The 12,451-nt window shown below is 37.9% G+C and overlaps 1 protein-coding gene across 1 annotated transcript; it reads left to right on the top strand.

The window, feature by feature from the left end:
* The first annotated feature begins 2,515 nt into the window (after window positions 1-2,515).
* Window positions 2,516-12,120, top strand: LOC134855358 (ras-related protein Rab-13-like). Its single transcript, XM_063871862.1, has 3 exons — window positions 2,516-2,619; window positions 11,206-11,501; window positions 11,723-12,120. Exons 1-3 carry the CDS (start codon window positions 2,523-2,525, stop codon window positions 11,930-11,932), a joined length of 603 nt encoding a protein of 200 aa, XP_063727932.1. The 5' UTR covers window positions 2,516-2,522; the 3' UTR covers window positions 11,933-12,120.
* The last annotated feature ends 331 nt before the right edge of the window (window positions 12,121-12,451 follow it).

Below are 12,451 nucleotides of genomic sequence, written 5' to 3'. Positions count from 1 at the left end.
TATATTACAAATGTTCACTATCTTCTCAGCTCAAACCTCTGTTAACACTCGATTACTATGGAGACGAATATCCGATGCAGTAAAATCAGATATCCTATTGGTGATTAAAACGTAATTGATAGTAAATATATCAACTACTATTCCGACTTTCGAAGAAAGTAAAGGAATATTTGTGCTCTGGGTCTTTTTTTTCTCATGATAAAATCAACTTTTCAGCTAGCAATTATTGATGAAACTTTTTATGACTAGGATTGTTGCTCTCAAATTTTTTTCTTGGAAATTGTTTCACTTTTGATAACTTTTTGTTAGGCTTTGAGGGTTTCAAATTGGCCAATTTTGGACAGATAACGTGCGATTTTTTTCGTGCTAATAACAATTAGGCGGCGATTTAATCCGTCTCAGAGAATTTGTTCCAAATTGATTTAGACATGCTATTTTTTTCTGTTTAATTATTTGTTTTGCTAATTGCGAAACATATCAATTTGTACTTTACATAGCGTATGAGGATGCTTTTTAAAATACAGTTTCAAACAATTTGAGTTTTACAAAGCTCTATCGACCGACCTTAAAAGGCAATCAGAGAGAGCATTCAGGGCTTCGCCCTGATACGAGGAGTCTTGTTTAAAAAGAAAACTAAAACCGAAGAAGGACAGATTTTCTCACAGATTTCGAAACATAGCAAACAGCAATGCAATGTAACAAAAATGAGAAAAAAAGAATCGTCAAAGGAATAATTTAGTACCACAATTCACCTCAAAAGAAATCCAGTTTGAAAAAAAAACAAAGCAAGAAAAATAAGGCAAGAAAAAAAACAGGCAAGGAAGCGTAAACACAATACCAACAGAACGTTATAAGTGTCGTGTCAATAAGCGCTAGGAAACTTATAAAACTGACCTGTTTTTTTTTGAAAAAAAACTGCAAATTTCAAATTTCCCAGAAATTTTTATGCCCTTGTGATTTCTAAAAACAATTTATGATGGCCACTTATTCTTGCAAATGACCTAGTTGAGAACAATAGATCATTAAGTATTCTTTTTGATCTTCTGGGAAATCTAAAAATGAACAGCCCATTATAAAAATTGAAAGATAATCACGTTTTCTTGACTTTTACTTTTTTGCTTCTTTTTGATAGTGGAACTTGCTTTCTTTTCATAAGAGGAATATAAACTGATCTTCAGAAGTAAAACGACTAAACAATTAAATCTTAGGAAAAATTATCACGCCCGGTGTAAGTGTCTTCACTGCGTTCTTTGACTTTTAATTAGAATGAGAAAAACTTGAAAAGCGGCAGCTAAGCCAATATTTAGGTCGTTACGCCGAAAAAAAAACGTGTTATGGAGAGTTGAGCTATCAAAACAAAAATGCACTTTAGAAAGAGAAAAACATTTTGCCCTCCACACGACGCAACAGCAGCCGATAAAAACCTACGCGGAAACATTTTAGGCCAAAAAAACGAATGAAGAGAAAATGAATTGAAAAAGGCAAAAAATTGGCGAGTTGATAAATCTAGAACCAAAATCAAAAACTAATATCGCTAATATCCAAGAGGTAAAAAAAACAATGAAAACTGTTGGGCTTCCGAAGTATTCCGAGCCTCTGTTGCACCCCTGCTTTAAAGCTATTTTTCTGATTTTTTTTCTGGACTGAGAAGTGTTGCGTTGCTCGCAAGCAACGATCGCGGATAATAGTGGGCATTTAGGCACGGGAAAAAGTTTAGTCCCCGGTTGCAATACAGATAGACTTTCAAGTTTTTTTCAAATTAGAAATATGATTAAAGTTTAACTTATACCATGGCAAAGTGTCATGGATATCAGCCACTCGGTTGACAGACCAGTAGTTCGAGGACCAATTTTATCCGCGATCGTTGCGAGCGGGCGAGGCAACAGTTATCAGTCCAGAAAAAAAACTGAAAATATAGCTCTAAAGCAGGGAGGTTGTCTATAAAACGCTGAATATCTCGCATGATGGTCCTCTTCTCATGAATTATTTATTACCGCAACACGACAGTGATGTAGCAAAAAAACATCGGGATTTTTAGTTTGATTTAAATTTTAAAGATCCTTCCATATAAACTTTGCTTGACTTAAAACTTAGACGCGTCAAACATTTGAGCATCCAGATTCCATACTGTGGACACTATTTGGACTCATATGATCAAACCAACATTGCAAATAATTAATAGCATTTCATTTGGAATTCTTTCAATGCTAGACAGCGCTCCCAATAATTAACACACACTGCCGCATCTCAACAAACAAAATTGAAACAATAAATATGATGGTCATTTGGCTCGCTTGTTGCTTTCTTTTAAAGTCGTGTCTGGTTGCAGATTTATAAAGCAACACGACTAACGCTTCCCACTAGACTAGTAGTCGTGTTTTGAGTCTCCCGTTTCAACACTAGTCTCTTCGACAGACAAATCGAGTAGTGTTGAGTATTATTGTTCACTAGCTTTGTTAATTGATTAAGTTTTTCTTCTGTGCTCTTTTTACGACTGGGCCATTCAGTAGTGGTGTGCTGTGATGGTGGATCAGCAGGGGGAACAGGAGTCATACAAGATCATCCTTGCTGGCTTTGGCTACACCGGCAAGACCAGCTTAGTCAGAAAATACACTGACGGTACAGTTAGGCAGATCGATAAACTTCACGCAATCTATCTCCATTGCAAAATTTTCGTTTTTCAAGTTCGTTTCATGGGTAAACAATTTTGTGGCAATTTATTCTGGATTTTTTTTTCCAAAATCAATCTACAGGGCGCCATTTGATGGATCAAATATTACCGGGTGTGTAGTCTTTTCCACCTTGCAACAGCGGGGGACACTAATAGTAGGTGTTCTAAAATCCCGAAAGGGTTATGTTGATGGTCAGACTAAATCGGCTGATCAAGGGATTAAGCAACTTCCCCCCTTTTTGTTAGTGCTCTCTTCGGCTCTCCTCTGCCCTTTCTAACTAGTTCAGCAAATCGTGGTCAATAAGTGAATTCTTGTTCAATCACAAAGGAAACAAAAAGTAATTTACAGTGCCCTTAATGAGCTAACTACTATTAACTACTTCTATCAGAAGCCCGCGTCTCGTTTCGCTCGATCGTTCGCTAACTCACTCGTCGGTCTTCACTCAGTCCACTTCCAGAGTCGCCAACGGTTACCGACTCTACAGCGCAACTCGTTCACGAAATTATTTCACCCCGATACTAAACTCGGGTTCAAATCAGCTAATCCTAAACTAACTAATAAGTTTGAGACACAACTAGCCTCGCTTCAAGCAATAGCGTCCTCCACGGACCATCTATTCTTCTCGGCTTGCTCAATCTAACTGACAACCAATTACTCTCACTAGTAGCTCACTTTGTTTTGCCTAAGAGTAGGCTATTTGTTAGACTTTCTAATGTTTGTCTATTTGAGTTTTAGCTATAGTTAGATTTATGTCGTCCCTACAAGTCCTGACAATTAATTTGGTACCTATTTTGCAAGCTTTTAACTGAATTCTTCCTCTGACGACACTAGTCTTAAATTCCAAGTCAATTATAGGTATCTCTAACTAAGTTGTGCAAATATCAAGTCCAATTTCACCTCCAAACCAATCTCCCAAGGTTTTTGTTCAATAATCCCATTAATGTCCCGACCTCCCTAGGGTAGGCGAAGACCCTTTTTATGGTTCGCTACTTCAATCCAAGTATCTAAAATTCCGACCTATACCCTGCTCAAGTATATGTATACTTCAATGTATAAGTTATATCTCTCTCAGTTTCTGCTCCATTTCCCAATTATTAGGTTCCCTCCTAAATATTGCCATGATGACCGATTCTCATTACCAAGGGTTAGGGTTGGGGGAATGCGCCACTTCCCGGTGTTAATCCCAGGGTTTTCCAGGCAATTCTAGTCCTAATTGCCTAAAGGTCATTTAAAGTTCACTCCGGGGTCAATCTTCCACCTTCAGGTTTAGAATCTTAAAGAGGTCCGGCCTACCAAATTTAACACCGGAATGAGCCGTCGAAGGGGTTTCACTCAAATGGGTTTTTTTTCGAAGATGAATTTTAGTGCCTATCGCCGCCATACAATCAATAGGCCCATGCTCATTATTTTGCGTAAACTGCCTTTTTTCCGGTTCCAAGGGTACTTTTTTCAAGTGCTAATAACTTCCGGTTCAACCGCTGGATCTGGCTCAAATTATAATATGTGATGTATCTCGTCACTACCTATGATATCCCAAAGTTTTAGCTCTCTGAGTTTAGTTGGGGCCGAGAAGCGACTCCGGTAAGTCGGGGTGGGGACTGTTTGCATAGGGCATAGCACCGGAAGTAGGGGTCCAGGGGGTCTGGGGTTCTAAACTTAAGCTTCCCTCAACTAGGTCTATCTCGTACTATGTTTTGGTTCCATTCCAACTTCTAATTACAGAGTTCTGATAAGGTTTTTTGCTCTTCCGGCAACCGTTATCACTTGGGCCCGGGGTGTCTGGATTTTTGCATGCCCGGTTCAAATCACCTCTAATATTCGTTCAGTGAGTTTCATAAAGCTAGGCTAGGTAGTTTACATTTGGGAGGGGGTGGTTATCACATTTGGTCTCGTTTCCAAATCCTGACTAGTCTTTGTTTGTTTTGGTCGATTTTGCAACTTGACCAATTGTTTACTTCTCTTCTCATCTTATTGGCTAAACAATCTTAATAGTACGCACTCCCCATTAGCTTTACATAATATTTCGTTCTCATAATACCTTCATAAATATGGACTACCAAACCTTAAAGGAAACTCGTACCATAAGGGTAACCCTCGTACCATATTGCGTACCATAAGGGTAACCCACGAGGTCGAGAACTCCTTCCCCCTAATCTAAATGCAGCGCAGCGTGAAGCTTTCCACCGGAAAGTTTCCAAGCTCACGTTCAGGCGGAAAAGTTATATCGGGACGTGAAGGTCGTTTCACACGACCGGAACGTCGACTCAACATTAAAAGAGATGCACGAGGTCACTTTGAGTTAACAAGGAGGCTAACACCAACTGGAGCAGGAAGTCCGCACCCGGTACCCCATAGAGTACTTGCGCCAGCATTGTCGGGCCCTTTGCATTGACTGCGAGTGCTGTGCCGAAAAACGCAAGGCGATTGTTAGTGACAGACCAATGATTCACTTGTCGGCGGAGACGCGAGTCCACATTTGCCAAAGGTTGGGGTTGGCGATAGGAAGCAACCCCGTTATAACGGAAAACCACGCCGAAATTGACCTCTTTCGATACAAGTAGTGGCTGTAGAATGCGCTCGCCCGGGTCCAATTGCTCTCTAGATTGCATCCACCACCTTCTTACCGGGACTAATGATCGGTCTACGAGGCTTCAGGACAACAACGGGTGCAAATTGCCCGTTATCAGTCGCCTTTCTACCCGCTATTCAACCCCGGTCAGAGTGTCGTTCAACGCAGGATACTCGAGTCGGATCGTCACGTTTTGGCCGAAATGTTGCGAGACAACATCTACGAGTATGGCCTCGACCAGGGCCAGGAGGCTAAGTGGAGTTACGTCGCCGGGCATACAGGGGGTTGGATCGGATCGGAAGCCATTTATTTGCTGTACAAGGTTCAGCCTCAGTCGGGGGAAGGTCACTCTCTACTCGTTACCGGTCTTCGTCCGAAACGTACTTGGGTAAGTCTAGAATTAGTAATTCTACAGGGTGAAATTCAAAATAATTTGACCTTTGTGAGCAATCTGGCCCTATATAGACTAAGTGAGCAGTCTCTTCCCTAATATAAAATGAAAATTAAAACAGAAAGGCGTGCATGTACTGTGCCGAAATCTGATTTGCTGAAAATTATTATTAGGAAAAAAATGAACTATCTCTTTCCTATTTTGATTTAGAAGGCCGATAGTTCACTTGGTCCGAATTTTTTGTATGTTAGTTAAATTAGCTAGATTTTACTAAACAGACTGCCAAAACTTTATTAGTTCAATGGCAATAATCGCAAAGTACAAAAAAAATTACTCTCCAAAAATGTTTTTAAGCATGAGCCGAGGGGCATAATTTATCACTTTGTCTGAAGTCGTTAACAGCGATAACGGTAATGCCACAGTCATCCACATGATATAGAAAAAAAAGCATCTCATAGTTATTTAGGTGCCCATCTGGCTAGTAAGGTACTCCATACCGTACTTCAACAAAAAATGAAAGTCTTATAGTTTTAAACTTTTTGGTATACAGATTTCTGTTACCCTCTTTTGCCTCCGGCAATTTCTGTAAATTTTCTCTTTTAGACGGTCTGTGCACTTGTGCGTGTGTGCCCCTTTTTAACCGTTTAACTAGGCGATCTCGGTACTGTCGATGCTCTCCTGTGCTGTATCGTGGCTGGATTTTGACCTAGCTTTCATGGCCCTCTCATTTTCCTCGAGTACCTTCTTGGCTGTTCTTGCAATGTTCCTGCAGTTATTTGTACCGTTCGTCATCGATTCTCGATGACGCTGAGTTTCGTTTTTAAAATGTAGCCGCCCTAGGCCGATTAATTTAACTTTCTCTCTTTGCATGGTGCCTCGCTATGCTGTCCGTCGTCCCGTTTCATGTTGTCCATTGTACCCCCTTTATTCGACCCCCGGAACCATATCGCCACCTGCTATACAAGTTGACTGAAGTTTCGACTATTCATTTGCTGCTGGTAGACTCAAGTTTTGCACAGAATTGTCGCTCATCTGTGCAAAGCTTGAGTCTACAAGCAAAGCAAGCGGCGACATGGTTCCGACTGTTTTACCCGTTTCCAACATCGGCATGAGAGCCGCTTGGATTACAGTCGTGGCTCCTGGTCGCTATATGTTCGAGGTCCTTTGTGTCTAACGTTTTGCGCGATCTTTCCATTCTCATTTTTTTAGGCGTCGAATTTTTGTCGTTCTGGTAATTATCCCTTGTATATTTTTTGAAGTCGTTTCATAAATGTTCGTGCCTTTTCCGTGTGTTTGGGCTCGCAATGATCATAGCCTGGGTGTTGCTATTCGGCGGTGCACCTTTTCGTGCCTCAAATAATCACTTTTTTGGGCTGTTGAGCACTTCTTAGCGCTGCTATAAACTCGTTTTGTGCCTATTTACTTTGACGGATTCTTTTCGATCTTCCATCATGCAACATAAGCGGATTTTAACGCTTTTGACATGGCGCTCCACGAGACCAATACCGCAATGGTCATTTTCTGGTGAAATCGCTAATTCTATAATGTTTTTATCGTAGTGGTCCGACAAACAGTAGTTGAGATTTTTTTCGTTCAATTCCCTTTATTTTTTAAATAGGTTCTTCTAGTTCGAGCGAGCGATTAGTGGTTTTAAATTTTTGCAAACTGTAAAACAGGGCTTGCCATTCTCAGCGTTGTTGAAAAGGCTCCTGTGTTTGCGTGACCAGCATAGTTTCTCTGAAGACTAATATCGTATCGACGAATTATTCAGGGCGCGTTGCATCGAATAAGTCCACGCATCCGTCTCTGAGCACCAGTGGTATGTCAATTTTTCGGTCCACACACACTAAGCCTCTTTCCACGTGATAGTCCCACCTTGTTGAAGGTAGTTTGAAAGGGTTTATAAAAGGGCCGATCTGGACAATTTTTTCCAGTTAGTGTCTGCTGGTCTGCCGTCATTGAATTTCCATCTGACGGGATCAGTAAAAGGTCCCATTTCTTGAATGCACGTGTCCCTGTTTTCCGACTTGTCTTCCTTGACGTATTGAGCATTTAGTTGACAGTCAGACCGTGCGCCTCAATCCGTATGGGTCAGTTTTCTATGCTGTCTTTGCGGTATAAAGCTTCTCTATCCCTTGCAGTTCCATTTTTTAAGAAAATCTTTGTGAGATAATCTGAATCGTCTTTTTTCTGAGCTTTATGAAGCATATATATTTTCTCGTAATCATTTTTTTTATCCGGCTGACTTTCAAAGTCAGACCATCTCGAAATGGAGTTTGCAAATAAAATTATTGTGTATGATTAGCCCACGGCGTGCGTGTTTTGGATTATTGGGTTAATTTGGATTTTCCCGATTAATTTTAATGTTCGCGAATGTTCTTTTGTGCATTCCCCCCCTCCAACCCTCCCTCGATTGGACCATAATTTCGATTGTTTTAGTTTTTTTCAAACAAATATTTGCGTTTCTGTTATATCGGTTTTGTCAACCTTTATTGCGTTTTCGAAATGCATTGAGACTCTTAATACACTTCTGTTTTTATCTGATTTGTTTTTCATGCCTATTTTTTCAAATATTTTTTTTTGGATTCATGGTTTTCGTCCTAACTTCCGTCGGCTCAATTTCCATTTGTATTACTGGCACGCTTTTGAAATGCTTACTTTCCAAGGTATAGTTTTTTATTTGAGCAGTTTGTAATTACACAAGCAATGCTTGTGTTATAATATGAACTATCTTTTTTTCCAAACCTAAGTCGCAAATATTGTTGCGATGCAAAGATTGTTGCGATAAAATGTGTTCATTTTGAAAGTGTTCATTTTGATCAATAACCAGCTATTAAAAAAGTCTAATTCAAAGGATTTTAACCCAGGCTATTATTGTTCCGACTTTTTTAGCGAAGTTAACGGAATAGTTGTGCTCGTGTGGTTTTTTTTCTTCAGACAAGTTTCGACTTTTTAACCAGCCATTTTTGACGGGAGTTTTTAAATATCATTCAAAAAACATTGTTGTCCTGAGCTTAAATTTGGAAAAATATTTCCCCTGTAATCTCTTTTGTGAAGTTATGGGAATTTAAAAATTAAAAATTGCCATTTTGGGACAATTAACGCGCGATATATTTCGAGCTATTAAAGCGTAAGTGGAGATTTAATCCATCATAAAAATAGTTCCAAATTGGTTTGAGAAGCTCATATGCCATATTTGATTTGTTAATATGAGCAACATTTATCACTTTGTACTTAATATAACGTGTGGGGGGATGTTTTTACAAAAAATCTCAAATTAAAAAAAAATTTCGTTACATTTCATTTTTTCATCTTATTACTGCTCCAAAAACCTTAAAAGCCAGTCGGACAATTCAGGTTTTTGAACTGATACGAGCAATTTTGTTGTTCCGACTTTCGCAACGAAAGTAACGGAATATTTGTGCTCGGGATGGGTTTTTTTTCTTCAGACAAATTTCGGTTTTTTAACTAGCCAATTTGACGAATTTTTTTCTTTATCATTCAAAAACTTTTGTTGTCCTGAGCTGATAATTGAAAGAATATATCACCTGTGATCAATTTTTGTAAAGTTTTGGGGGTTTCAAGATTGCCTTTTTTTGCCAATTTGGGACAATTAACGCGCGATCCATTTCGCGCTATTAACTCGAAAGCGGAGAATTAACCCGTCCTAGAAATTGTTCCAAATTGGTTAAAGGACGCTTATCTGCCAAATTTATTTGTTAATGTGAGCAAAATCTCCCACTTTGTATTTTATATGGCGTGTGGGGGGATGATTTTCGTTTTAAATGAAAAATTTCTTTTTTTTACATTTAATTTGTTCCAAGTTATTACTGCTCCATTGACTTAAAAAGGCAGTCGAAATATTCAGGGCTTGGCCCTTATACAAACAGTTTTGTTTTGTTTCTTATTTGTTTTGGTTTGTTATTCTAGGAAAGATATTGCTCTAGTGTGTCTAATATTGCACTGGTTTTTCAAATATGGCACAGAAACATACTGAACACATGCGTTTTATGCAAAAAAAAACATGCCATCTTGTGTTAATTCTGGTGAATTTTGTTGCGGTCAAAGTTACTTCAATTTGAGAGTGATGAGTCACATTGAATTGAAATAAAACATATGCAAAATCATACAATTACTTTAAAAAAATTTTTATTAGCGAGTCCTATGAACAAACTATGCTGCGTCTTCTTAATTTTTGAGGAAAGATTTTTGACAACTTCACACTAATTTTAATTTTTCAGTCCGAATAAATTAAATCCGCAAGCGCATTACCAAAAGAATCTGTTTGCAAGAGCAAAAAAAAGATCTAACGATCATTTCAACTGATGAGGTTCGATACACACCCGCATCCAGTTTCAAGCGTTGATAATCGATTATATTACAATTTTAGTACCAGTCTTACTAAAATTGAGAAAAAATCGATTTGAATCAATTAATAATTGATTATAATCGATATTTTTAAAATCAAATTTCAATTAACTATAAACCAATATAATCGATTATTTATTCGTCTATTTTTCGATACAATTAAAAGCGATTATAATTGATTATAATTCATTAATTTTATTCAAATTTTTAGTTCATTAGTTTCGCCCAAAAATCCATTATAATCGATTATAATTGATTATAATCCCTTTTGTTTGTCCATTTTGTCTTCGAAGTTGCATCTCAATTGCTTATATTTTATGCTTTTTGCAGACGTTGGTTCCTGTGAAAATTGAGAAAAATACTTTTAAAGTTTTCCGATTAATTCGAATTTATAAGTTTTTTTTTCGTTTCTTCTCCATTAGAGTTGTTTTGTGATATATATTTTGAGCTTTTTCAAACACCAAAACATCAACAAATTGATTTAGTTTCATGATTGATTCGGAAGATTTATATTTCATCTACCGCGGGAATCTTTCCATTCATATGAAAGGATCACTATGAAACTTTTGTTTCGTGGTAAAACTTTGTATTCAGATGAACCACAGTGTTCAAGAGATCTCTTTTATAAAGATTTTTTTTATTTACACAAAAATAATAACCCATAAGGTATAATTCGAATACAGTTTTGAATTGACAAAATACCGGCAAAAAAAAAGAAATTATAATCGATTATAATTGATTTTAAGGGTTTTTTGTAAGAACTTTAATCAATTATAATCGATTATCAGAGATTATAATCTCTTGGAAAATATCACGATTATAATCAATTATAAATCTTTTAAACACCTAATTTTGGTAACTATAATCAATTATAATTGTCAAAAAATTATCATAATAATCCGTTACAATCGATTACTTACGCCTAAACTTGGATGCGGGAATATTCGGGCCGGTTGAACTATTCTTATTATTCATTTTCGTTTGGCAAATTTAGAAAACCAAAATCCACCAGAATTTGTGCACGGTCTTGATTTTGAAAGAACTATCAAGTAACCAACCACAAGACCTAAAGAAGTGTCTTCAGTCCGTTTATATACACTTAAACTATATTTTGTACCACTTCCATAAGGGCAGGTACGATAGGTATGAACGAGTTTTCTGAACAAAACTACAGGCCGTACTAAATGCATATCTCGCATTTTCAGGACTCTTCAACGAGGCTTATGTGGCTACTCTTGGCAGCGACTTCATCGTTAAACGAATCCAGCGCGGCAAAAAAGCCGTGGATCTGAACTTGTGGACTCTACAGGGACAATGTGACATAACAACAGTTCCATCAGTCAACTTTCGGTTCGCAGACGCAGTGGTGATCGTGTTCGCCATCAATGATGACAAATCCATGCTTGTTCTGGACCAGTGGCGCCAGAAGGCGGAAGAGATAGTGTCTACGGATACCATTTTTGCACTGGTGGCCAATAAGTGTGACATGAAACGCATGCAGGCACGGTTGCAAGAAAAACCAGTAGTTTTTTGCTATCAGTAGCTTCAAGTTTTAACAATGGAGGAAGTAATCCACCAAACTTACAGAGCTATTAGGAAGACACTTTTCTAAACGAGCAGAATAACCTCGCAGATATTTTAAAGCAATTTTTGCCTTCTTTCTTAGCTATTAAAAAAAATATTTTTAAATACAACTCAAACAATTTTGCAACCCCGATGCAGGAGAAAAACCTGGAAGACATGGCCGGAAACTTCTACGATCTCTATTTCCAGACATCGGCCAGAACAGGCGAAGGAGTCGACAGTCTGTTCGAGACAGTGACGGACATGATTGTGGCTAAGCAGGCCAGCAGGACCGGCAAAAGTCCCGGTTTCAAACTCAGACAGCCCAGCATACGCAGAAGGAAAACGTCCACAGGCTTCTCATGTTAATTGCCACCTATACCTCAAAGAACAAAATTGAATTTAAAGTAAATTAAGAGCAGTATTTTGCAAGCGTAGACAAGAGTCAATCAAAGATCTTAATACCTGGAAACAGCCACAAAGAAACGGACATAATTCTTTTTCTCAGACTATATAAGCAGTTTTTGATTGCCTACCTAAAAAAATTTGGGACCTGTATGCACTGTTTTTTTAACTTAGCCCACTTCGTTAAAATTTTTAAAATAAAATATATAATAAATTTATGTGATTATTTCCTTTTCCTCTCCAGGATATCCGACTCGATGAGCAAAGTTGCTCTTACAAGGATTTCCCTGCAGGCATATAATTTGGCTTTTAATTTATGTGTATAGTTGGTAAAGTAATTCAAATTCAGATTGAATTGCCTAAAAAAATTGTGAAAAAGTTTCTCGTAAAGCAAAAAAACAAGACAAAGTAAATGCTTTTGACAACATAAATGTATCAGGAATCAAATAAAAATTGCTTAAAATCAGTCGTTCACTGCTAGTA

Source organism: Symsagittifera roscoffensis, chromosome 1, assembly GCF_963678635.1.
Source record: "Symsagittifera roscoffensis chromosome 1, txSymRosc1.1, whole genome shotgun sequence".
NCBI classification, from domain to species: Eukaryota; Metazoa; Xenacoelomorpha; order Acoela; family Convolutidae; genus Symsagittifera; species Symsagittifera roscoffensis.
Note: the sequence above shows the minus strand (reverse complement) of the source record. Positions and strands in the feature narration are given on the sequence as shown.

Coding starts and splice junctions, on each gene's coding strand:
- LOC134855358 (XM_063871862.1), top strand. CDS start 2,523: ATGGTGGATCAGCAGGGGGAACAGGAGTCATACAAGATCATCCTTGCT. Junction 2,620..11,205: donor AGTCAGAAAATACACTGACG/GTACAGTTAGGC, acceptor TCGCATTTTCAG/GACTCTTCAACGAGGCTTAT. Junction 11,502..11,722: donor GTGACATGAAACGCATGCAG/GCACGGTTGCAA, acceptor ACCCCGATGCAG/GAGAAAAACCTGGAAGACAT.